Source organism: Triticum aestivum, chromosome 5B (assembly GCF_018294505.1).
Source record: "Triticum aestivum cultivar Chinese Spring chromosome 5B, IWGSC CS RefSeq v2.1, whole genome shotgun sequence".
NCBI lineage: Eukaryota > Viridiplantae > Streptophyta > Magnoliopsida > Poales > Poaceae > Triticum > Triticum aestivum.
This window is the reverse complement of record NC_057807.1, coordinates 20387457-20415172: the sequence shown is the minus strand read 5'-3', so window position 1 is coordinate 20415172 and position 27716 is coordinate 20387457. Positions and strand designations below refer to the sequence as shown.

General features: G+C 44.5%; 1 protein-coding gene and 1 pseudogene across 1 annotated transcript; one reads left to right on the top strand and one right to left on the bottom strand.

Moving 5' to 3' along the window:
* The first annotated feature begins 4661 nt into the window (after nucleotides 1–4661).
* LOC123115485 (cyanidin 3-O-rutinoside 5-O-glucosyltransferase-like) lies at nucleotides 4662–6349 on the top strand. The gene has a single exon (XM_044536634.1). The coding sequence runs from the start codon at nucleotides 4710–4712 to the stop codon at nucleotides 6168–6170; it is 1461 nt and encodes a 486-aa protein (XP_044392569.1). The 5' UTR covers nucleotides 4662–4709; the 3' UTR covers nucleotides 6171–6349.
* Nucleotides 6350–9042: 2693 nt separating this feature from the next.
* Nucleotides 9043–27173, bottom strand: LOC123114569 (beta-1,2-xylosyltransferase XYXT1-like; annotated as a pseudogene).
* Between the last annotated feature and the right edge of the window lie 543 nt (nucleotides 27174–27716).

Below are 27716 nucleotides of genomic sequence, written 5' to 3'. Positions count from 1 at the left end.
CGAGACGTGCGGGCGAGGTGCGGCACCGGGGTGGGCGCCGGTGTCTGGGCGCGGGGCGGCGCGGTCGCCGGAGTCTCTGCCCCTCGATCTGGATCGGGGGAGGGGCAGAGGGAGCGAGTGAATCGGGGGGAGTGTGCGGTCGAACCGTTAGGGTTTGGCTGTCCAGGGGGATGAGGTGGAGTGAGAGGGGGTCGGTTGGGCTAATGGGCTGGCCGGCTGGGCCGAGGCCCAGTTGGCCAGGGGGGTTCCCTTTTCCGTTACTTTAATTTTGAATTGTTCTTCTTTTCTTTTATTTCTTTTTCTGTTTTAGCTTAGTTTCTTTTCTTTTCAAATCTAGGTTTACAAAATCTACTAACAACTAAATTAGTAATAGTAGTTATACCTCTTCCACAATTATTTTTGAATATCAAAAGTGGTTTGCAATAATTTAATCATTTAAGAGACGTTCAAATAATTGTTTCAACTACTATTTTACTTATCTTAGAGCATTTAATTATATTATAAAAATGTGGTTTCTTCATCAAAGTAATGTATGGATTATTTGCCGCAAACTGAACATTTTAGTTTTGACTTTTGAAAACCTTAATTGTCTTAACTTTAATTTGAATCTTCAATTTGAATCCGTTTTGAACTAATGCAAGATCATCAACAGTAACCGAGGTGACGTGGCATCGTTAACGCAGGTTTACTGTAGCCTAATTATCCGGGCGTCACAGCGTGCCCTACGAGCTTGTGGCCTCGTCGTAGGTCTCCTGGCCTCCTTCTGAAGCTTCCTAGGTGTCTTGTTGGCCAAGAAAAATCGTCAGAAAGTTTCGTTTCATTTGGACTTCGTTTAGTATTGATTTTCTGTAAAGGCAAAAACAAGGAAAATAACAACTGGCACTTGGCACTAGGTTAATAGGTTATTCCCAAAAAATGATATAAAATAGCATAATAATACATATAAAACATAATATAGTAGCATGGAGATAATTTTGCATAAGCATTATGCCCATGATAAGTAAACCGTTATCCAACTATATCTACTAGTATTACTGCACCCCAAAACCGTGATCTAGCATGCATCTCACGGTATTATGTTTATAAAAACGTAATAAGCAAGATGACATCATGTAGACCGAAAGAAATCTAGCAATAAGATTAAACCCCGTTGTTTTATTTTTAGTATCAACAATATAAATATGTGTCTTATCCCCATTCTGTCACTGGGATATAGAACAACATAAGATTGAACCTACTAATATGCACTGCTCCCTCTGAAGAATTACCCATGTATCTTGGCCAGAGAAGACAAATAACTCGAAAACCATAGACAGCTACTCAATTACACAACAAAGATACAGTATTATTCAATGAACAATCTGATCATAAATCCACAATTATTTTGATCCCAACAAACACTATCGTGGGAGTGGTGCATTATAATTTTTCATTATAATATATGTTTTTGTATATTTATACAAAAGAAGTAACCCACAAGAAACAAAATCCATCTATTTTGTTGCTTGTGCCAATGTTTCTAGATTTAGTTTCTTTGCTGGTTAGTATTTGCTTGTTGAATTATTCTCTCGTATTTCTGCATGTGTCAAAGGTTTGATGCTCAATCCTATGACACTAGGTTGGAAACTTAAAATGAAATGCATATTTGTAATTGATCAACTTAGATCATAATTGTTACTAAAGTGCACTTGTTTATATTTGTTGTTGCACAATACGAAAGAGTGCTAGTTTTGTGTAATTCATGTGCAAGTTCTCAATACGATATAATTCTAGCATATAACAAACAGATTGATTCTAAGTATTTATGATTTGTTCATATTAAGCATAGTTGTATATTGTTAACTCTATTTAATTTCTTGTTTTCTTCCACTCCCATAATTCATTATTTCTCGAAAAGAAATTACTTCTTTGTTTTTGTTTCTTTATTTTTAGGGTAATATCAATGCACTTAATTAATTCTACTTTAGAATAACACATGTTTTTGTTTTTGTTTTGTTTGAATAACACATGTTTTTCTTTTTGTTTTGTTTCTGTTTGTCTTTGTTTACTCATAAAAATGCTCTCTTACTTTTTATTGCCTAGTTGATTTGATGTTGCAATCTTGTGACACCATCTTTTAGTTGGAACTTATAATATAATTAATTTTTCTAGTCATAACTATTATTGAAGTTGCACTAGTTTACACTTATCATTCCATAGCACAGAAGAGTGCAAGTTTTGTGTAATTCATGTGGAAATTTTGAGTATATTATTGTTCCCACATAAAAGAAAGGACTTTAACATAAGTCTTTATAATTGGTTCTTTAGTGTAAACCACTGTAGTCCTTGAGCGTAAACCATGGCGCCTGCAGTACCTTGACCCCACGCAACCCTAAGAAAGGACTTTAACATAAGTCTTGATGTGTAATTGAATGGTGTATCTTGAGGGTAAAAATAATTTCAAACTCAACCGATAAAGCAACCGCTACTTTCTTTTCAAACCTGACTTGTTCCCTCTCGAAACATAGATTCTTTCTCGGAGATGGTCTGGTTTCTAGTCAGTGTGCATGACAAATTTTGTGAAAGCTTGTCAATTTTTCACCTCAATATATTGATGTCATATGAGGCCGTGGGCAGGCTAGTCGAAGCGTGGCACATCTTTTTGGCAACGGGAGCAGCACTCTTGACGCTCTACTATTTATATGTTCGTTTTTTGTTCAGTTACCCATGAGAAACCGAACCGATCAAAATCAGTTCGGTTAACAGAAGTAAAAACCAAAATTTCCATTATACATGTATTAAAGAACCAAAATTCGGTTTTTTCAGTTTCAGCTTCGGCTCGGTCTTTGGTTCGTTGGTTTTTATGCCCACCCCTACATGTAGATGTTTGAATTTCATTTCCGTTTCTTGAATAAGGCCTAAACATAGAATAAAGACCACAAATAAAAATAATTTACTCAATTTTGCAAAACATTTCATGCACTTGCGGCTCAAATTTGACTTATTTGTCATTCTCAAAAAAGAAAAAAATTATATATTAGTAGTTAAGGAGGTCATGCCGATGTCATGCACGTGCTTAAGTCTTGTTTCCCGTTGATCAATTTGTACGCCGTGCGTTAGTTGTGACCTCGCTTGTGCTTAATTCTTGTTTACTGATCTGACGATTGAAACAACAAGAAAGAAGCAAGCTCTCTGCTCCCATGGTGTGGTTAAGCACGCTTCTTGTAACCAACACGGCTACACCCTAAAACGTGTTGGCAGCTTAAATTCAAACTGCCAAAATATCTTACATTTAGGAACAGAGGTAATAGTATCACGTATCTAGTTTCCCTATTCCCGGAGTGTTCGAAGCAGCTGATGCAGCGTGGGAGCAAATCTGGTGATGCAGAGACGGGGGTTTTAATCTCCTTTTTTTTTTAAATCCATGGCTCCACTGGCGCACTATTATTTTGTCGACCATGGACTGTGGTTATTGTCTGAGGTCGAGAGTTGTTCAAGGTAAGCTGGGTACTGCGTGAGCTCTGGCACTCGCAGGCTGGTTGATCACTTGGCTCTCATGCTTAGAAATCTCCCCGCGTCATCTAGGGTTGTCAAATATCTTTGTTAATGAAAGGCTGCATTTGACCATCCGAGTGGCAGCACATGGTCTCCAAGCTCTTACAATAGATACTTTATGTGGATCTCATTTTCAAACGCGGGCACACTAATGAGCGCAGTTTAGTTTAATCCATTATCTCATATCCCATTAATTCTGAGCTTGAGTTGACCTACGGTGTCATTAAGTCCCATCACATACCCAATGGCATCAATAACTGTGCGGGTCATCTCTAACACAGCGTCAGTTGCCAGGCAAAAGCATTTCTGCATCTGCTTCGGGGTTAGACTGCCCATAATGCATAGGATCATAAGTTAGTATCATACATACGGTATTAGCGGGTATAAGCATGCTATCATAAGTTAGTATAATGCATCAGGGTTAGACGGCTCATAATAACATTCGTGGTACTCTCAGTAAAAAAACAAAAAATTATCCCGCTAAAAAGAAAAGACAAAAAAAATCCTATGTACAGAAAAAACTGTTCAGGTGGATTTTAGATCGGACTGTATTTTCTTCGTTACAGATACATTTCTTGGTATTTTTTCATAAATTTCACATGGGGCCGGGGTAGATTGGGCACGCGGGTCTGATATCCAAATATTTCAGGTTTTTCTGAATTCTCCTGGTATTTTTTGAATTTGATATTCATATGGGGGTTCGAGCACCGAGGAGCTTATGTGCATTTTTCGGCTATAAGCAATGCTATTGTACTTGCTCTTTTCGATAAAGGGCGGATTTTATTTATTCAAAATAAAGCTTCAAGAAGATGCAAACATAATGAGTAGACATCCAGTTTCTGCATAGTTAGGATGCACACATCCAACAGTAACGCATACATCAGATCCAACCACGGAAGCTCGGATTCTACGCTTTAATTTCACCTGGAACACAAATATGAGCATATCCGATCAACGCCTTGAACAAGATAACGATGCAATTCTACTTGCTCTAATTTGCTATTTGTTGCCCATTGTAATCTTCCTTTCTCTTCACCCCATGTAACTCCCTGAATGTTGTGATCTCATCCTGGCTAATATAGGTTCAGGCTGTCTCCCGTCAAAAAGGAAAATACACAGAGAGAGAGAGAGAGAAAGAGAGAGAGAGAGCATCTCTTAACAACACATAGCCCCTGATGGTGATGGCCAAGGAGATATGCCAAGGGCGCTATCGCAACAACTATGGCGATGGCCACATCCATTTCCTCGTGGCGGTCTACAGCATGCAGGGCCACCTCAACCCGGCGCGTTGCCTTGCCCGCCGTCTCGCCGGCATCGGCGGCGCCACCGTGACTCTGTCGATGCCAATCTTCGGCCACCGCCGCACACTTGCTTCCGACGAGGAGGTCAACGACGGTGCCATCTCCTACATCCCCTTCTCCGACGGCAAGGACGACGGCAGCTGGGCCAAGGACTGGGAGGAGAGGACGTGGCGCCGCAGAGCAAGCGCCGAGAGCCTCTCTGCCGTGGTCGGCCGTCTCGCCGCCGAAGGCCGGCCGGTCACGTGCATGGTGTCCACGCTCAACATGCCGCCGGCCATCGACGTTGCACGCGAGCACAGGATACCGTTCGCCGTCTTCTGGGTCCAGCCGGCGACAACTCTCGCCACATACTACCACTACTTCCACGGCCACGCGGAGATGATCAACTCCCGTGCCGCCGACACGGCATGCGTGGTTAGCCTACCAGGTCTGCACCCTCTTAGCATCCGCGAGATGCCATCTTTAATCATTGACAAGGACGAGGCCTCCAAGATGTATCTCCGAGGGTTCGGTGAACTATTCGAGCAGATCGAGCAGGACAAGGCCATGGTCCTGGTGAACACGTGCGACGCCCTAGAGCTAGAGGCGACGTCGCTAAAGGCATTACAGTCACACCTGGATGTCATCGCCGTGGGCCCGACGGTTCCTCCTGCCGGTGCCGGAGAAGAAGCGATCCATCTGTTCCGGCGAGACGAGAAGAAGTACATGGAATGGCTGGACTCGCAGCCGGCCAAGTCGGTGGTGTACGTCTCCTTTGGGAGCTTGGGGACGTACAGCCAGCGGCAGGCGGAGGAGATCCTGCGTGGCCTGCGGTGCTGCGCGCGGGCCTACCTTTGGGTGGTGCGCCGTGAAGGGCGCATGGAGGAGGTGGAGCGCCTCATCATGGGGACGGGCGCCGAGGACGACGAGAGCACGGGGATGGTGGTGGAGTGGTGCGATCAGCTGCGGGTGCTGGCGCATCCCTCGGTGGCGTGCTTCGTCACGCACTGCGGGTGGAACTCGACGCTGGAGGCCGTGGCGTCCGGTGTGCCACCCGTCGCGGTGCCGGGCTGGTCGGACCAGTCGTTGAACGCGCATCTGGTGGAGGAGTGGGGCGTCGGCGTCCGGGCGGAGCGCGACGCGGAGGGACTGCTGCCCGGCGTGGAGCTGGCGAGGTGCGTGGAGCTGGTGATGGGTGACGGCGGGACGGCCGCCAAGGTCAAGACCAATGCCGCTGCTTACCAGGAGAAGGCGCGACAGGCGATGGCCGCGGACGGCCCGTCGGAGAGGAACCTTGGGAGCTTCGTCAACAGGGTGCGACATCTAGTTGCTGCCGTGGAGAAAAACCATGCATGAATCGTGACAATGATCGATCCATTCCACCGCTTCCATAGCACACATACAAGGAATGAACATGAAGAATCATCGCCCGGCCTTTCAAGTTTAATTTTAATTGTTGTAATCTGTGAATCTTTCTCGTTGGTCCTTGTCGCGGAATTTGAGAATTTGATTTGCCGAGACCCGCTTGAGAATTTGATTTGAACAAGGTCCTTTCCAAAAATAGCTGCACGCATTTCTGTTTTTCAAAAAGTTCCAAAGGACAGCGGGTGCTTTTAACTTGCTCCTTTTTTTTTGGAGATTGAGACAAGGCCCTTCAAGATGAAGTTCCAACAGCTCACGGAGATCGGTGCAAAGCCGAGCTTGATGGAGGCCTAATAATGCAATCCGAACCTCCTTGGACTTGGCAAGATGCAAAGATAACGTGAGCTTGACTTTGGGAAGTGGTACATATGAATTCACTTTGAAAAACACATTTTTAAATGATAAAAAAAATCTGAAAAAGGTTGCACGGGTACATCTCCATGTTCTATGTGAGTGCATAATTTCACGGAAAAATAACTTTTTTTTGTGTCCCGTATAGAAGAGACAAAAAATTGTGTCGTGAAACACTATTTAGAAACAGTATAATTTGTCTTTTTTCGGAGACAAAACAAAAATACGTTTTTTTATAAAACTTTGTACCGCGCACACACGTTTGCGAACATGTATATTTGAAGTTTTCTTTTGAATATTTTGACATTTTAAAACGTACTTAAGATGCATTTTTTGAAAAGCGGGTGCACTTGCCCATGTGTGCAGGACGTGCCCTCCCGCTTGACTTTCCTCTAGACAGCAGCTCAGGCAGGAGCCAGCCTCATGGTGAGATAATGATTTTATAGCGATATTTGATTTTTTGACCGAAACTGTAGGAGATGCTCCTACAACAAATTTTAATTAAAGGAAATAATGTTAGTACAAAATAGGTACACAATACTAATAAGGAAAACAGAAAACAAGGAAACAACTAGGGAAGGGCACGCAACCAACCTAAAAGACGGTTGCCTATGCTTCTCCTTGACCCTATATATGCACAAGTAGGTCAATGGTTTGATGCTCAATCCTATGACACTAGGTTAAAAACTTAAAATGAAATCCAAATTTGTAATTAATCAACTTAGATCATAATTGTTACTTAATTTCACTTGTTTATATTTGTTATTGCACAATACGAAAGAGTGCAAGTTTGTGTAATTCATGTGCAAGTTCTCAATATGATATAATTCTTGCATATAACACAAAGTTTAATTCTAAGTATTTATGATTTGTTCATATTAAGCATAGTTGTATAATGTTAACTCTATTTAAATTCTTGTTTTCTTTCACTCCCATAATTCATTACTTCTTGGAAAGAAATTGCTTCTTTGTTTTTGTTTCTTTATTTTTAGGGTAATATCAATGCCCTTAATTAATTCTACTTTAGAATAACACATGTTTTTGTTTTTGTTTTGTTTGAATAACACATATTTTTGTTTTTGTATATGTCTTTGTTTACTCATAAAAATATCTAGCTTGACTTTTTTTTATTTGCTTGTGCTAATGTTTCTGGCTCTCTTATTTGTTATTGCCTAGTTAATTTGATGTTGCAATCTTGTGAGACCATCTTTTATTTGGAACTTATAATATAACTAATTTTTCTAGTCATAACTATTATTGAAGTTGCACTAGTTTACACTTATTATTTCATAGCACAGAAGAGTGCAAGTTTCGTGTAATTCATGTGGAAATTTTGAGTATATTATTGTTGCAACATAAAAGAACGGACTTTAATGTAAGTCTTTATAATCGGTTCTTGAGTGTATAAACCAAGGCGGTTCTTGAGTGTAAACCACGGCGCCAGCAGTACCTTGACCCCACACAACCCTAAGAAGGACTTTAACATAAGTCTTTATGTGTAATTGAATGGTGTATCTTGAGTGTAAAAACAATTTCAAACTCAACCGATAAAGCAACCACTACTTTCTTTTCAAACCTGACTTGTTCCCTCCCGAAACTTAGATTCTTTCTTGGAGATGGTCAGGTTTCTAATCAGTGTAGGTGACAAATTTTGTGGAACCTTCTCAATTTTTCACCTCAATATATTGATGTCATATGAGCGCACCATGCCAAGTTTCATGTTTTTCCCACTTCCTTCACATTTTTTATTATAAAAAAAGAACCTACATGTTCAGGGTCGAGTCCTAGCACCCAGATGTTTGGAAATCCTTTCCTTTTCTTGGATAAGACCTAAACATTGACTAAAGAACACAAATAGGTTTTTGTAACCTAATTTTGCAACAAAGGCACAAATCATGCATTTGTAGTTTAAATTTGAATTATATGCACTGAATGCCTAGAAATGCAGTTAATGACCTAAATATAGCAAACATACCCCAAACAAATCTAAATTTTGCATTCGTCATGTAATGGTGCATCTTGAGTGTACAAAAAAAATTGATGCTCAACAGATGAAGTAATTGACATTTAGATGTTTGAACTTCATTTCCTTTTCTTAGATAAGGCCTAAACATAGAATAAAGACCACAAATAAAAATAATTCACCAAATTTTGCAAAACATTTCATGCACTTGCAGCTCAAATTTGACTTATTTGTTATTCTCAAAAAAGGAAAAAAAATACAAGAGTAGTTAAGGAGGTCATGCCAATGTCATGCACGTGCTTAAGTCTTGTGCTTAATTCCTGTCTATTGATCTGATGATTGAAACAACAAGAAAGAAGCAAGCTCTCTCTGCTCCCATTGTGTGCTTAAGCACGCTTCTTGTAACCTACACCCTAAAACGTTTTGGCAGCTTAAATTCAAACTGCCAAAATATCTTACATTTAGGAATAGAGGTAGTAGTATCACGTTTCCCTACTCCCGAAGTGCTCGAAGCAGCTGATGCAGCGTGGGGGCAAATCTGGTGAGGTTGAGTCTGATGTCCTGCTCCGCCCAGAAGTACCGCTTTGCACCTTGCCAACCCTGCTTGTGTACCGAGTCCGGGTCACTTACCGCCGGGTGGTCCTTGCCGTACTTTTCGTAGAGCGTGCTCTCCTCGGCGCTGATGAAGTACTGGATGTGTTGCACCATCACCGCCTTGGCCTGATTGCCGTAGTAATGCAAGGCCTCGCGCTCGAGGCCCGACCCCACCACCTGCAGCAGCACCGCGTTGGTGCGCAGGAAGAAGAAGTTTGTGAGCGCGGCCCCGTGCACACCCATCAGCACGTCGCACGAGTCCACCGCCCGGGCGAACTCCTCCATCCCCATGTCACGGGTCGGCTCCATGACCAGCAGCTCGAACCCGGCTGCCTGCACCGCCGCAGAGACCTCCGGAAGGTTGACGAACTTCCTGCTCTCGCCGCGATTGATGAGCAAGAGCCGCGGCTTTGGTTTCTCCGTGACAGTGCCATTTTCGTTGGCTGCGTTCTTCTTACTGGCCTCCTTGTACGGGGTTCCTCGGCTCTCCGGCGGAAGCGAGAAGACCTCCCGGATGTAGAGGCAAAAATCTAGCAATGTGTAGTTGTGCGACGTGCGGGTTGGGTCGATGTAGAGGTCACCATGGCTGCGGAGGCCGACTATGATGTGCGGGTAGCAACGGACGCCGGCGTCCTTGTTGAAGTCGACAATGTCGCAGCATGACAGCACTAGTAGAAAAGAGGGCAATGGTCCAGGCCGGTCCAGCCCATTAGTCCCGGTTCAATCCAGAACCGGGACCAATGGGGGCATTGGACCCGGTTCTTGAGCCCCGGGGGCCGGCCGGGCCACGTGGGCCATTTGTCCCGGTTCGTCTGGACCTTTTGGTCCCGGTTGGTGAGACGAACCGGGACCAATGTGCCTTGCTCCTGGCCCACCACCATTGGTTCCGGTTGGGGGATGAACCGGGACCAAAGGCTTCCCTTTAGTCCCGGTTCATGCCACAAACTGGGACCAATTAATTGCCTATATATACCCCGCGAGCAGAGCACTCTCACTGCTCTGTTTTTTGTGGCCGGCGAGGAGAGAGCTTTGTGTTGCTCTAGCTCACCTCCTATGCACACGAGGTGTTCGATGGAATGCCCGAGCCACACTACTTAAGCTTTCTCCTCTACAAGCTCCACCTCCAAACTCCATTTTTCTCAATATTTGTCTAGGTTTAGCATCCCGTCCCCGTCTTCACCGCAGTCGATCGCCCGCATCACCGGCACCACCGTGGTGAGCCTCTTGTTCTTATCTTCTTTCTGAAAGGAAAAAAACTCTTACTTGTATGTTTATATAGATACTTGTATAATTTTCTTACTTTTATTATTGCATCTTATATAGTCCGATGGTTTTGGTATCCGCCCCCGTCGGCCCTCGTCCTGTCTATGATTCAGATGTGGTATATATTATCTTTTCATAACTATTGGTTCATTTATTGTTTATGACAATTATGCCGACCAACGTGACATAGATTTTATTTATCTAGAAGGTTGTTGAACCGGAAATTCCAACCAACCCTATTGTCGAGAGGTTAAATTTAGTTGAAGAAGAAAACAATTTGTTGAAGGAAAAAATTAGAAAAATTGAGGAGGAGAAGATGATATTGGAGTTGCATGTTGCGGATGTCGTCGATGATCACAAGATCAAGATGGATGCAATGCGCTTGAAGATTAGAAAGATTAGAAAATATGTCATTCATACCGAGGCTTGGTATCATTATGCCGTTGGATCAGTTGTTACATTGGTTGCGATTATGATCGCATTTGTTTTCGCATTGAAATGTTTTACATAGTTTTAGTGTATGGTTTAATTAATTTAGATGCTCTGCAGAGCTTTATGTTATTAGATGAGAACTATGTATGTACTTTGGTTTTATTGTGATGATGAACTTTTATTAATTTGGTCACTTAATTATATAATGCACGCAGATGAACCGGCAATGGATGTACGTTCAAGACACACCTCCGAGAACATTAAGGGCGTGCATGATTTTCTCGAAGTGGCTGAGGCAAACAAGCAGAATGGTTTTATGTGTTGTCCATGCCCTGTATGTGGGAATACGAAGTCTTACTCTGACCGGAAAATCCTCCACACCCACCTGCTTTACAAGGGTTTCATGTCACACTATAATGTTTGGACGAGGCACGGAGAAATAGGGGTTATGATGGAAGATGGCGAGGAAGAAGAGTACAATGACAACTATGTGCCCCCTGAATACCGTGATGCTCCTGAAGATCAAGAGGAACCAGACGATGTGCACGATGATGCTGCAATGGGCGAAGCTGCTGAAGATCAAGAGGAACCAGACGATGTGCCCGATGATGATGATCTCCGCCGGGTCATTGTCGATGCAAGGACGCAATGCGAAAGTCAAAAGGAGAAGCTGAAGTTCGATCGCATGCTAGAGGACCACAAAAAAGGGTTGTACCCCAATTGCGAAGATGGCAATACAAAGCTGGGTACCGTACTGGAATTGCTGCAGTGGAAGGCAGAGAATGGTGTGCCTGACAAAGGATTTGAGAAGCTACTTAAAATATTGAAGAAGAAGCTTCCAAAGGATAGCGAATTGCCCGATAGTACATACGCAGCAAAGAAGGTCGTATGCCCTCTAGGATTGGAGGTGCAGAAGATACATGCATGCCCTAATGACTGCATCCTCTACCGCGGTGCGTACAAGGATCTGAACGCATGCCCGGTATGCGGTGCATTACGGTATAAGATCAGACGAGATGACCCTGGTGATGTTGACGGCGAGCCCCCCAGGAAGAGGGTTCCTGCGAAGGTGATGTGGTATGCTTTTATAATACCACGGTTGAAACGTCTGTTCAGAAACGGAGAGCATGCCAAGTTGATGCGATGGCACAGTGAGGACCGTAAGAAAGACGGGAAGTTGAGAGCACCAGCTGACGGGTCGCAGTGGAGAAAAATCGAGAGAAAGTATTGGGATGAGTTTGCAAGTGAGCCAAGGAACATATGGTTTGCTTTAAGCGCGGATGGCATTAATCCTTTCGGGGAGCAGAGCGGCAATCACAGCACCTGGCCCGTCACTCTATGTATGTATAACCTTCCTCCTTGGATGTGCGTGAAGCGGAAGTTCATTATGATGCCAGTTCTCATCCAAGGCCCTAAGCAACCCAGCAATGACATTGATGTGTACCTAAGGCCATTAGTTGAAGAACTTTTAGAGCTGTGGAATGGAAACGGTGTACGTACATGGGATGAGCACAAATAGGAGGAATTTAACCTAAAGGCGTTGCTGTTCGTGACCATCAACGATTGGCCCGCTCTCAGTAACCTTTCAGGATAGACAAACAAGGGATACCACGCATGCACGCATTGTTTACTTGACACCGATAGTATATACCTGGCAAGCTGCAGGAAGAATGTGTACCTGGGCCATCGTCGATTTCTTCCGACCAACCATCAATGTCGAAAGAAAGGCAAGCATTTCAAAGGCGAGTCAGATCACCAGAAGAAGCCCGCCATGCGTACCGGTGATCACGTACTTGCTATGGTCAATGATTTACACGTAATCTTTGGAAAGGGTCCTGGTGGACTAGCTGTTCCGAGTGACGCTGGGGGACACGCGCCCATGTGGAAGAAGAAATCTATATTTTGGGACCTACCCTACTGGAAAGACCTAGAGGTCCGCTCTTCGATCGACGTGATGCACGTGATGAAGAACCTTTGCGTGAACCTGCTAGGCTTCTTGGGCATGTATGGGAAGACAAAAGATACAGCTGAGGCACGGGAGGACCTGCAACGTTTGCACGAAAAAGACGGCATGCCTCCAAAGCAGTATGAAGGTCCTGCCAGCTATGCTCTTACCAAAGAAGAGAAGGAAATCTTCTTTGAATGCCTGCTTAGTATGAAGGTCCCGACTGGCTTCTCGTCGAATATAAAAGGAATAATAAATATGGCAGAGAAAAAGTTTCAGAACCTAAAGTCTCATGACTGCCACGTGATTATGACGCAACTGCTTCCGGTTGCATTGAGGGGGCTTCTACCGGAAAACGTCCGATTAGCCATTGTGAAGCTATGTGCATTCATCAATGCAATATCTCAGAAGGTGATCGATCCAGAAATCATACCAAGGCTAAGGAGTGATGTGGTGCAATGTCTTGTCAGTTTCAAGCTGGTGTTCCCACCATCCTTCTTCAATATCATGACGCACGTCCTAGTTCATCTAGTTGACGAGATTGTCATTCTGGACCCCGTATTTCTACACAATATGTACCCCTTTGAGAGGTTCATGGGAGTCCTAAAGAAATATGTCTATAACCGCGCTAGGCCAGAAGGAAGCATCTCCATGGGCCATCAAACAGAGGATGTCGCCGGGTTTTGTGTTGACTTCATTCCTGGCCTTAAGAAGATAGGTCTCCCTAAATCGCGGTATGAGGGGAGACTGACTGGAAAAGGCACGCTTGGAAGGGACTCAATAATATGCAGGGATGGATATTCTTGGTCTCAAGCACACTACACAGTTCTACAGAACTCTACCTTGGTGACCCCGTATGTCGATGAACACAAGAACAGTCTTCGCTCCAAACACCCGGAGCAGTGCGACGACTGGATTACATGTGAACACATCAGGACTTTCAGCAGTTGGTTGGAAGCACGTATCAGAGGTGACAACACTGTTTGTGATGAGCTGTACTTGTTATCCAGGGGACCATCTTTGACTGTATTGATTTGCAAAGGATACGAGATAAATGGGAATACATTTTACACGATTGACCAAGATCAAAAGAGTACCAACCAAAACAGCGGTGTCCGCTTTGATGCAACAACCGAGAGGGGAAATGACACATATTATGGTTACATAGTGGACATATGGGAACTTGACTACGGACATAATTTTAAGGTCCCTTTGTTTAAGTGCAAATGGGTCAATGTGTCAGGAGGCGGGGTACAGGTAGACCCACAGTACGGAATGACAACAGTGGATCTGAAAAATCTTGGATACACTGACGAACCGTTCGTCCTAGCCAATGATGTGGCACAGGTTATCTATGTGAAGGACATGTCTACCAGACCGAGAAAGAGAAAAGATAAGGAAGCGAATACATCATACGATGAGCCAAAGCGCCACATTGTTCTTTCAGGAAAAAGGGACATCGTGGGAGTGGAGGACAAGACAGACATGTCTGAAGATTATGAAAAGTTTCATGAAATTCCTCCCTTTAAAGTCAAGGCTGACCCCAGCATCCTGATAAACGATGAAGATTATCCATGGTTACGGCGCAATAAGCAAATGACACAAGCGAAGAAAAAGTGAAGACTTTCTCCCGCAACTATTATGATGATACCATGGCAACTTTGTAACTGACGAGTATGATACCATTGTCCGTTTTGTACATGCACATGCTATGTGTGGGTCAATTTATGATACCATGCCAACTTTCAACTTTTTCAGAGTTCATTTAAAATGCTTTAATGTCTTATGGTTCGGCCCTCGTAATAATTAAAAATAGCAACAATAAGTATTTCGTTGTAAGTAGAAACAAAATAAAATAAATAAAGCAAGAAAGAAAACAAAAAAAACAAAAAAAAGTGGAAAGTTTATAATTTTCCTAAAACTAAAAGCAAAAAGAATTAAAAATAAAAGAAAATAAATAATGCACAAAACAAAACAAAAAACTGGAAAAAAAATAAAAATAGCAACAATAAGTAAAGAAAACAAAAAACAAAAAAAATGCGCCCCACTGGGCCCCCACGGCCTGAATACGACTTGAATCCCTACTATGGGCCAGGATTCAGGCCCGCAGTAGGCCCAGAAGGCCCATCAGGCAAAGCAGGCGCAAGTAGGCCCATAAGCCTGCAGTAGAGAGGAGTTCGAGAGGGGTGCGGCAGTGGGGCTTATAAACCACTAGGCGCCCCTCTCAACTAGCGAGGTGGGACTAAACTTTGGCCCCGATGCGGGCAGCACAGGGGCCTTTGGTCCCGGTTGGTGGCTCCAACCGGGACTAAAGGGGGGGGGGGGCATTGGTCCCGGTGCAGCTTCCCGCCCTTTGGGCTGCCGAAAAAGAGGCTTTTGGTCCCGGTTGGTGGCACCAACCGGGACTAAAGGGTGCATTAGTCCCGGTTTGTGCCATCAACCGGGACCAATGCTCCTTGTATATAAGTAGCACTTCGCAGTTTTGCAGAGTTCATCGCCACCAGTTGCCCCCCGACGACGCCGAGCACATCGACGCTGCCAGGCTGCCCCGACGCCGCCCGCCGCCCCCGTCGTCGCCGTCGCCCGCGCCCGTCGTCGTCGCCGGCCTTCCCGAGCCCGCGCCGGCCTCCCCGAGCCCACGCCGTCCTCCCCGAGCCCGCGCCCGCCGTCGTCGCTGCCAGGCTGCCCCGTCGCCGTCGCCCGCCCCCGCGCGCCGCGCCCCGAGCCCCTGCCCCGTCGCCGTCGCCCGCCCCCGCCGCCACCGCTGTGAGCCGCCGCGCCGCACCGGCTCTGTTTTTTTTCATTTGTATTAGTTTAATTTTTTTGTTCAATGTATATATATGTGTATGTATGTGGCTATATATATATATATGCGGCTCTGTTTTTTTTCATTTTTATTAGTTTAATTTTTTTGTTCATATATATATATATATATATAATGTATATGTGTATGTATGTGGCTATGTGTATGTAATGTTCAAAAATTGTTCAGAGCATGTTTTTGTTCATATATGTATTTATTGTTCATATGTGTATTTATTGTTCATGTTTTTTTTCTGTTCATAGATTTTTTGTATCTATTGGCTCTTCGTCGCTCTGTATTTATTGTATCTATTGGTGATATTAATTATTGTATAATATGCAAATGTTTGTATATTCATATGAACAATGCATTAGGCAAAACCTTTGTTTTTTTTCGAAATTTTCTATTTGAACATTTTTTTTAAAACAAGCAATACTAAAAGAATGAGAGGAAAAAGGAAAATAAGAAGAGGAAGAAAGGAGAAAAAAAGGAGAGGAAGAAGAGGAGAAATAAATAAGAAGAGGAAAAAAGAAGAAAAAGAAGAGGAGAAGAAGAAAGAAATAGAGGAGAAAGAAGAAAGAGGAGAAAGAAGAAATTCTATTTTTTCTTCTTTCTCCTCTATTCCTTTCTTCTTCTCCTTTTTTTTCTTCTTCTTCTTCCTTCTTCCTTTTTCTCTTTTCTTCCTTTTCCTTAATTATTTTCCTTTCTCGAGGGAGAAGAAGAAAAAGAAGAGGAGAAAAAGATATAACCCCCTCTAGATAACTTCGACATGAGGGGCGGTCGATATATATATATAACTCTTGAGGACACCCAAACCCTAGAGAGAAAATGATGTTGGTATCCTACCCCCTCCCGCCGCGCCCCTACCAGACAAATTAATTCTCTCGAGGCCACCCAAATTTATCAAGTTAAAAGAGCGTTATCGTCGAGGCCACCCCAAACCCTTGAAGCGTTGTGTCGAGGCCACTAACATGATTCCTTATTATGATTAGCTAGCTAGTTCTACGTTTGCCACTAATATATATATATATATATATATATATATATATATATATATATATCCATCTGTACCATGTTTGAATAATAATTGACATGTTGTAAATATTTGCAGAAACTATGGAGCACTCCCGAGACGAAGAAACAGAAGCTATGTTGGGGGACATAATCGCAAATGGATCAAGTGATGATGTTGCGTCATTTCTCCTCGACACTATTGATCAGCTAGATGAAGAAGAGGGCTATGTTTATGATGGTGGCTTCAACCCATTAATGCCGATACAAGAGGAGGACTATGTTCATGATGGCTCCGGTGACACAATGGAGGTACAAGACGAAGGAGACCGTGCTGACTGCTCCGGTCACCGAACCGAGTCCGGCCAGGTATATATATATTAGTTAAGCCCGTGCTGACTAGTTAATTGATGCATCCATTGTTTTGGTATATGTACACATATTAATTATTGTCGTCTTTCTTCCTTATAATTTCTAGCCCTCCGGATCGAGCACAACTTCGGTAAGGAGACGAGGCCCGAAGAAAAAGTTGAGCTCGGATGAAAAGTTTGAGATCATAGAAATCGCGCCCGACGGCGAACCGATTGAACCCATCCGGACAAGGAAGGCATTTTTTGCTCAGTGCGGGGTTCTTGTTAGGGACAGGATCCCGATCAGCATCCAGCAATGGTATAAGCCTGCTAAGGATGAAGACGCTGAGGTGTCTTATGTCAATGATATGCAGAAAGAAGATCTTTGGACTGAGCTGAAGGCAAATTTCACCCTACCGCTAGAGGAGGATTCGGAGAATCCAGTTAAAGAGCAATTAATCAAGTCTTGTGCTCTTAAGAAGATGGCAGGCCTAATGAGGAGGTGGAGGAAAGAGCTGAACCCGTTTGTCAAGGAAAAAAAGACACCAGAATTCATCGGCAAATATGAGAAGATCAAAGATCACTGGCCCGCATTTATGGCCCACAAGACATCGGAAAAGAGTAAGAAGATGTCGGAGACAAACAAGAAATATGCTGCAAAGAAGAAGCTTCACCATCGCACGGGGTCAGGTGGCTACCTCAAAGCCCGGCCTAAGTGGTCCAAGGCTGAGCATGATCTGCTTGAAAAAGGGATCGAACCAGAGACAATGCGCTGGCCAGACTGTTGCCGGACTTGGTTCTTCGGGGCTGGCGGAACCTTGGACCCTGTAACAGGGAAGTGTCAGTGGACGGACGAGCAACTGCAAATACCAGTCAAGAACCTTCGACACTATATCGATGCAGCACAGCGAGGGACGTTCCTTCCAAACAGGAAGAAGGACGAGCTCACAATGGCCCTTGGGAATCCCGAGCACCCTGGACGGACACGAGGCACGCCAGGCTCCATTCCGTGGAAGGTTGGTTTTCCGGACACAGGGGGTTACAAAACCCACGAGAGGAGGAAGAAACTGGAGCAGGACCAAATGCAGGTGCTGCTTGGAAGGGTAATGGGGCTAGAGGATCGAGAAGAGGAACGAGAAGCAGCAGATCGCAACAAACGACATGCCGAAGCTTCCCCCGAAGCTACCCCGCCATCTCAGTGGAGAAGCAGCGTGGCTTCCACCGAGCTGCTTCAGCCGGAGCATGTCTTGACGGCTCCTGCCAGCTATCCCGTGGATGGTATCACGGAGTCTCAAAATTGCCACATGATGGCGCGATGGATGAATTTGAAGGTCAAGGCGGCTGTTGGCCAAGTTTATCCTAGTGGACCCGGCACAACTTATCACTGCCAGCCGATTCCAAAAGGATATGCTAAGGTGATGGTGGATGAAATAACGGAGGGATTTGAGGACCTCGTGCTTGACCACCCTACCGGTGAAGGGAAGACTAGACTGGGTTCTGCTCTGAAGACTCCATGCCTATGAAAGAAGGAGCTCATCAACCTTCTGAACTGGACGCCTCCGCCTCCTCCTGCTGCTCCGGCGAGTCAGGGCACTCTGCCTCCTCCACCGCCTCCTCCTCCGGCGAGTGACGATCAGGGCACGCGTGGCGGCACTCCGCCTCCTTCTCGGGCGCATGGCGGCACTCCGCCTCCTTCTCCGCCTGCGCCAGCGCTCCCGAGCAGCCAGCAGCATCCTCCTTCTCTGCCTCACCAGCAAGGGCGGAAGAGACCCACCGCCGCCCCAGCTGCTCCGGCTCGTCGTACTCCTTCTCCTCCGCCTCGTAAGCAAGCACGAAAGAAGACAGACGCCGCAGCCGCTCCGTCTGCTCCGGCGTCTAGCAGCACAACCAGAGGCGGGAGGCAATACAAATACGGTCCATCATCTCTCAAGCCTCTAAAGAAGTTACCGTACGAGAGGTCCGAGGAGGAAAACGATACGATTGTGCAGGCCTACGTGAAGGAGTTCTTTGAAGGGGTGAAAGCAAAGAGACATCCACCTCCGGAGGAGAAGGTAGATCCGGTGAAAGCAAAGTGCACTATCGATGCCCTGAGGAAACCACCAAAGTCTCTGCCGAGAACCAACTATGAGCGCATTACTGAACAGACATATCTCCAAGCCCAGCGGTCGGGAACTACTGTCAGTGCTAAAAGGTCAAAACAATGAGCAAAGGGGAAAAAAATTGCCCAGCTCGGCGAACAAGCACAGCAATCGTGTCCCCCGCTCAATGTGTCTAATGCTCCGGGGACGGTGGCCGGTTATGGCAATCTTGACGATTACCTGCCTGACGATGCACTTCCTGATTTCTTGAAGGTGGACGGACACAGATACGAGTACGGGAAGCCTCTCGTCAAAGATGAAAAATCTCTGACAACAATGATGCGAAGATTCCATAATTGGTAAATGGAAACCTGCAGAGAGTCTGATGGTAAGAATGCTTTGTATCTGCATATTAAAGAGGAGCACGATCTCGTTGCAAATGATCTGTTGACTATTCCATTTGAGGAGTTCTTCGAGTTCTTCAATCAAAAGGCCCTCGATAAATTAATGGTCTTTTGCTACTGCCTGTAAGTACTATTTCTGTCATTAAGCCTCTATATATAGCTCGGCTCTTTCATTGCATGCATGTATTTATAATTAATTATCCTCAATATATTATGCAGATTGAAGATCGTCGAGTGCAAAAAACAAGAAATTTATGATATTGGGTTCATTAACACAAATATCATAGATGTATTTCTGGTTAAAAAGAACGTCAAAGAGGCCGAGGACAACTTTCTACGATCGTTGATAAAAAATCAAAACAAAGATACCATACTCTTTCCTTACAACGGCCCGTGAGTGTTACTGTCGTGTGCATATTCGGTTTCCCTTATTACACAAGCGAGGTTATAGTAATGTAATTGATGAGTTATGCATGCGTGCGCAGGTACCACTATATTCTTATGGAGATTAAGCTTGAGCGTGGACTAGTAACTGTCTTAGACTCGAGACGGAAAGATCCAAAAACCTATGCGGACATTACTGAAATTCTCAGCAAGTAAGTTCAATCGATCATAATTATCGCACCATATCGGTAACTTTTTCTTCATTTCCTGATATCTCAAGTAATAATAATTATTTTCTTTGTCTTGCAGGGTTTGGAAACAGTTCACCGCAGAAGCTCCGGGACTGCCGAAGGAGCTGCGATATACATATCCGAAAGTAAGTACTACTGGCTAGCTAGTTGCGCGCATCTCCGGCCCGTTGATTCTATATATAGCTATACTTTCATCAATGCCATTTATAATGCTTCATTATCAGTTTGATTGATCTCTATTTCTCGTAAAGTGCTTGTGGCAGGAGGAAGGGAATGATTTCTGTGGATACTACGTGTGCGAGTTCATCCACACCGCGACTTTGAAAAACAAGCGGGGCTACTCTCAAAGACAATATGAAGTGCGTAAGCAATAATATTCACAATTTCATTTTATTACACCATCATTTCTGTTGAGTTTCATTCATATATATATATGTATTAATTAACCCCCTTCTTCAAATTAGACGTGGAAGATGCGGAATGAACTCCTAGAACCAGATCGCATGAAAGCAATTCAACAGGAATTGGCGGGATTCTTTCTTGACCACGTCATCAGTAAAACCGGAGAATACCATGTGGAAATTGATTTCAAATGCTAGCTAGGGATTTTTAATTATAAGAGATCTTATACATATTGTACATGTATGTAGCCAGTAGCGTCGGATACATGATACGAAAACTTGTTGTTCGACCAACCTCTCAGAGAAGGAGAGGCCGATCGATCACTTCTCTCGGTATGCATGACGAACTTCTGTACTGAATGGTTCTCTCGATCACTTATGTATATATAGTACGTAGCGTCCAAGCACGGACATAAGAGAGGACACTTCTCTCTATTAATTAGCTAGCTAACACAATATATGAAACACCTAATTAAAACCCCCCAAAACCCCCAACCTATCCTCCTTTCAAAAAAAAACACAAAAACCCCAGCAACTGGAATGCTGACGCGTGGATGCATTTTGGTCCCGGTTGGTGCCACCAACCGGGACCAAAGGCCCCCTGACTGGGGTGGGCGCACAGAGCCACGTGGAGGCACATTGGTCCCGGTTCTGGATTGAACCGGGACTAATGGGTGGAGGTATTAGTAACGACCCATTAGTCCCGGTTCATGAACTGGGACTAAAGGCCCTTACGAACCGGGACTAATGGGTGGTTTTCTACTAGTGCAGGTTGGTGAGGATGAGACGATACTTGTCCACGAACCACGGCTGGAGCTCGGTGACAAGGAACTGGACCTCGCCGTCGTAGGCGCGGGTGGTGATGAAGAGCGGGATCAGGACGTTGCTCAAGTCATGCCATGGGTTGCCGATGATGACGTTCATGGCAAACACGGCGGCCGGGACTGCGTGCCTTGAGGTGCACTCCGGCGCCACCAGTGACTGCGCGGCGCTTAGGGTCTTGACATTCACCTCGATGATGTCCCCCAGATTCTTGCGGGACTGGTCCTTGATGGCCCATTCCGGGCCGTCGATGCCGCGCTGCTCCACAGGCGGGACATAGAGGACGGTACGGTTGGCGCTGATGGCACGGGCGTCTCCGGTGATGTCGCAGATGTCGTACCTAGGGTCAGAGAGGTCGCAGATGGGCTTCCTCGGAGCACCTGCATGCACACGGCCGATTCAGATGATGAATGAAATGGCATTCGAACAGAAGCAAGCTAAGCGCAACTAACCGTGTTTGACGTCTCCGTCGAGTTCTTGCCCAATGAGATCTTCCTGCATCTTGTCATTAGCATCATTTTTTACTGTTTGGCCTAACTAGTCCCTTCTTTCCTCATCGTTCTTGGCTGCGTCGTCCTTCTGCCCGTTATCTATGTCATGTACTGTAGTTGTCAATGTTAGTATGCCAATTAACAAACAAAATACCTAGGATTTGGTATATGTATCCACTACTATGAATTTGGTACAATCATATTCATAGTTTCATACACATATCTACTACCCTGATACCTATGCTATATAACAATAGGACCCGACGCGCAGTAGTAATTGATATACCTTGAATAGAGGTACCCTTGATATATATAAGCTCAACCATGCCATTATTACTCTTATCCCCAAAATCCCTATGGCTAGATACATGAAGGATTTCAGGCCCATTAGCCTTAATAATTGTGCAGTTAAGATTTTTTCTAAAGTTATGACCACTAGGACATCTAAATTGTGTGACAGGCTAATCTCCTCTAATCAAACTGCGTTTATCAAAGGTAGATTCATTTAATTTGGAAAGTGTGGTTATGGCTCATGAGGTCATTCATGAAGTTCATAGGTCTGGAACTGCTGGCTTGGTTCTTAAATTAGATTATGAGAAAGCCTATGATAGAGTTAGCTGGGATTTCTTAAAAGAGATGCTTCTATCTAGAGGCTTTGGTAATAAATGGGTGGATTGGGTGATTTCCACCATTCATCAAAGCACCTTTCAAGTTAGGATCAATGATTCTAATGGTCCCCAATTCTCTGGGGGGAAAGGCTTGAAACAGGGTGACCCTCATTCACCCCTTCTTTTTAATTTGGTGGCTGATGTGTTTTCAAAAATGCTTCAAAAAGCTACAAGTATTGGTTTAATTCGTGGGCTTCTGCCATAGGCCTTCCCAGGTGGTGTGGTCAGCCTGCAATATGCTGATGACACCATCTTATTTTTAGAGAACTCACTGGAATATGCAAAAAAATTGAAGTGGATTCTTTCTTGCTTTGAACATCTGTCTGGATTGAAAATTAATTTCCATAAGAGTGATTTGCATGCTATTAATATCTCTGAACAGTTGTCCAATGAATTTGCTCAAATCTTTTGCTGCCAAATGGGGGATTTCCCCTTTAAATATTTAGGTGTCCCCCTTCACTTTAAAAAATTGAGGAGGGAGGACCTTCAACCCATTATTGATAGGATTATTAAGAACATCTCGGGTTGGTTGGGGAAGATTTCTATCTTACAAAGGGAAATTGATTTTGCTTACCACATGCATTGCTAGTAGTCCTGCTTATCTTATGTCTATTATGAAATTTCCCAAATGGGAAATTGATATGATTACTTCTCAAATGTCTCACTTCTTTTGGGGTAACATGGGGGATTCTCATAAGTACCACCTTGCTAATTGGGGGCTGATCTCTAGGAAAAAGGAGTTTGGTGGTTTGGGGGTACCCAATCTTAGAGAATTTAACATGGCCCTCTTGGCATCATGGGGAAAAAGATTTTATGATGAAAGGAGCAGTGATTGGAAGAAAGTGTTGAAGTATAAATATAACACCACTTGTCCTAATTTTTTAGTACTAGGGTGGTTCTTGGTTCTCCATTCATGAAAAGTCTATCTTGGGCTCTTGCAGCTGCGAAGAACTTCTATAGATGGGTCCCTGGGGATGGGAATAGCATTGCCTTCTGGCAATGACATTTGGTTAGGAGATTGTTCTTTAAATACTGCTTTTTGGGACCTTTACAGTATTTGCCAACAACAAGATTCTACCCTGGCTCAGGTCTGGGTGGATGGTGAACTGCGGTTAACATTTAGGAGGTGTGTCACAGAAAATACATTAGTAAGATGGGAAGAACTCACCGAGATTGTTAAGACTGTTTGTTTGTCTGACTCTCCGGATCAACCTTTATGGATGTTAGATTCTTCTAACAAATACTCTGTCAAATCATTTTATAAGCTAATTAACTTTGGGGGGATTCCTTCTGTCATTAAAGATGATATATGGAAAATCAAAGTGCCACCGAATATACATGTCTTTCTTTGGCTGGTTTATTACAACAAGAGTTTAACCAGAGATAACTTAGCTAAGCGTAGGCATGTTGAAGACGTGTCCTGTGTCTTTTGTTGTGAACCTGAAACTATCCGGCATCTGTTTTTTGACTGCATTGTTGCTGAATCTGTCTGGAGTTTAATTGCTGATATCTTTGTTATTGATGTTCCTAACTCTTTTGATCAATTAACTTCCTTCTGGAAGAAAAGAAAACATTGTGAAGCCTTGAACATTGTTTCTGCTGCTGCCTTGTGGAGCTTATGGCGTCTTCGAAATTATTTTGTTTTCCAGGGGCGAAGATGGCGAAGTATACGGTGTGTCTTGGACCTGTTGGGGGCGACGATCAAGAAATGGAAAGTGTTATGCTCAGAAGCTCAGGGTGCGCTACTTCTCCGGTGCTTAAGGCTTTTGGACCACCGAAGAGGGAAATTGCTTAGGATTGCGTGGAGATCTTAGTGCTTCTTTCCTGTATGGCGTCGATGGGTTGTAGTCGCTGTTACTTGTTAGCTAGCGGGTTACTCCCTGGTTATGTCATTTCGTTTGAACTATCCTAGAGCTTGTAATAGGGTAGTCTTTTAAATCCTTTTCTATCTGCGGCAGCTACTCTCTGTCGTCGAGCGCTGTTAAACAGTTCATGCCTGGTTGTTTTTGCCTTGGCTTTATATAAAGTTGGGGTGGCGGGAAACCCCTTTTCGTCAAAAAAAACGCTGGAGGAGAAGAGGTCCTGGCATTTTGCTCGCCCGATGTTGACTGCAGAACGACTACACACATACGAAGAAGCAAGTATATATTATTCTAAAGTAAATAATTACATAAATAAACGACTCACAAATTTTAGAAAATATTTGTGATCCCGTTTTGAGACTAGAAACACCGTGAGTGAATCTTGTAGCTTGTTTGGCAGTACTGCCCAGCGTTAACTTTCAATTAGTACATGTTTTTCTGTGGGGAACGGCAGTAATACTCAAAGGCTAGCCGCCGCCTCCTCCTTACTCCACAAAAAAGTTAGGGTTTCTGCCTCCCGCCGTCGCCGCCGCAGGTCCGCCTCCTCTCCGGTGGCCCTAGGGCCATGGGGGCGCGGTGGATCTCGGCAAAGGCCGGCGGGAGGGCTCCGTTTTAGTTGTTTCTTTCAGTTTTGCTAGGGTCTGTGTCCTACTCAAAAAGACGAGACGGCGGCGGCTCCCTGAAGATGGAATAAAGGTCTCCCCACCTAGTCCCCGTTCCGACGGCGCGTCTAGCACCGTTGGTGGACGTGTGGAGGTGTGTCTTCGGCGGATCTATCTTTGGTGGATTTGTTCGGATCTCGTCGTTGTTCGTCTACGTTCGCGTGTCTTCGGATTGGATCTTTCTGATCTACGTTATTCTTCATCTGCGGCGGTTGCTGTTCTGGTGCGCTGGTCCTACGGGGCCTTAGCACGACGACTTCCCGACTGTCTACTACAACAAGTTGTGCCCGACTCCGGCGATGGAGGGCCGATGACGGCGGCGCGCCTTCGGCTCGCTTCAGTGCCGGTAGTCGTCGCTAGGTGGTCTATGGATCTGGATGTAATTTTTATTATTTCTGGTACTCGTTGTACTGCCATGATTGAAGATGAATAGATCGGAAATTTTCTCGCAAAAAAAAAACTTTCAATTAGTACTCCCTCCGTGAAGAAATAAGATCACTTAGTGGGAATACTAGGTAAGTATGGATCGGGGGCTGATGCTATAGGAAACACCGGAGAACTACACACCACGCAAACACCGGCCCGCAGCAAAAAAACTACTAGTGTCAAAATAATGGACAGAGAGAGAAATATATTAGTGGGGAGAAACCAAGACATGCCGGTACTAAAGGAAATAAACATGAGAGGAAAGTGGAGTTCGGACCCGAGGTGGCTGTTCTGGTCTCAGGCTCGTGTAAGATTGGGTGATCAGTAAAATCAAATAAAAACGACAAGAAATAAAAAAAATCTGATTTTTTGTGTGAACATTAAAAAATGTTTTGATAGCTTGCAAAATTTCATCACCAGATGATATTTGTGGAAAATATGGCAAAAGCAATTGAGGCTCCAAAATGTTATGTTCAAAAACATTTTGGAGCATCAATTTTTTTTGCCACGTCTTCCTCGTCATTGCAGGATGAAATTTTGCAAGCTATATTAAAACATTTGCCATTTTTTCACACAACAAAATCAGATTTTCCTTTGATTTTTCACTGTTCACCCGAGCTCACATGAGCTCGGGATTAGAACAACACTATCTAGATCGAACCTCAGTCCTAGCGCCCTTAACTGAAACAAAGTGGCTTTGTATATGAAAATGGGGGAGTACCATCTAATGACATTAAATAAATATTTAGATATAATAGTCGCAATACATTATATCTTAATGTTGCACTTGTATCTAAAACAACCCTTAGTTAATATCTTTAGATGGTCGCATTTACTGTTTTTACATGACTCATATATTACATAATTTATGTATGATCCAGTATCATAATATGATGCTATTGTCATATACTTCCTCATTAATTGTTTTGACACTAACATGCTCAAGTAGCTGACATTGCATCAGAGGTTGCATCATATACCTACCCTATCCCACTACAGAAGAAGATTACCACTACTAAGCACCCCCCTTGGTTCACTATTCTAAGATGTTCTAACTATTTTCTGATTTGGGGATGTATATATACGCATTTTAATGTGTCCGTACACTCATTTCAGTTCGTATATAGTCCATAGTAAAATATCCAAAGCATGTTATATTTGTGAATGGAGGGAGTACTAACCAATGTCATTCGTGGACCGGGACGGGCCAAACACCACGGTGGTGTGGAGCACGAGGATGACGATGAGAGCAAACAGGAACCCAACCACGGCCTGGCGGCGGTGAGCCAACATTTTCGCCACGCCCTTCACCGCCTGCGCCGGCGCCGAGAACGAGCTGGCAGCCATCCGTTCGTCGCCCTGACCAGCCGACGGTCGCTTCTCCTACCGTCTCTTGATCTCTTCTCTCCCTCTGGTCCAACTACATTCTAAATCTATGTGTTGAGTAACCACTTCTTCTCTCCCTCTGGTGTAACTACATTCTAAATTTGTGTTTAGTAGCCGCTTCTTCTCTCCCTCTGGTGTAACTACATTCTAAATCTGTGCGCTGGGTAACCTCTTCTTCTCTCCCTCTGCTCTAACTACATTCTAAATTTGTGTCCTGGGTAAACTCTTCTTCTCTCCTTCTGCTCTAACTACATTCTAAATCTGTGCCCTGGGTAGCCTCTTCTTCTCTCCTTCTGCTCTAACTACATTCTAAATCTGTGTGCTGGGTAAACTCTTCTTCTCTCCTTCTGCTCAAACTAGATTCTAAACTTGTGTGTCGGGTAACCTCTGCCTGTGTGGCGCATATGTATGTGTTTATATACACGCAGCAGGCTGTTTGTTTGCGGGCGCCTAAGCAGCGTCCTAGTGATCTCCATGTGCCTGGTTTGACTAGGAAGGGTTGGGCGGTGAGCCCGCATGGATCCACTCGCACCTAGCTTCGTTTTTACTCCTGCAAGTCAGCGGATTGGATTAGAATAGTACGCGAATAGTATGGCAAACGGCTCTCTGTTTGACGATCAGCTAGCGCAGTTAATTGCAATTAGACAAGTGATGGTACCCGGCCCGAGGTGGTCAACCCGCCAAACACACCATTAATGGGGCATGAGAACCCCGAGGCCATCGCTGGTGACCAACGTGCGCCGACCCGATCTGATCCGATACCAGATGCAAAGACGTATTATACCAGATCCGATACCAGCTGTGCCGTGCCGGCCATATGCAGAGGTGGGTGCGGACTGGTGTAGAAGGATCTGGGACGACACCTCGGACGTCGGGTCGGTTTGCATTACTTTGACTTGTGATGACCAAAGGCCAATGAATTTGAATTCTGCA

Coding starts and splice junctions, on each gene's coding strand:
- LOC123115485 (XM_044536634.1), top strand. CDS start 4,710: ATGGTGATGGCCAAGGAGATATGCCAAGGGCGCTATCGCAACAACTAT.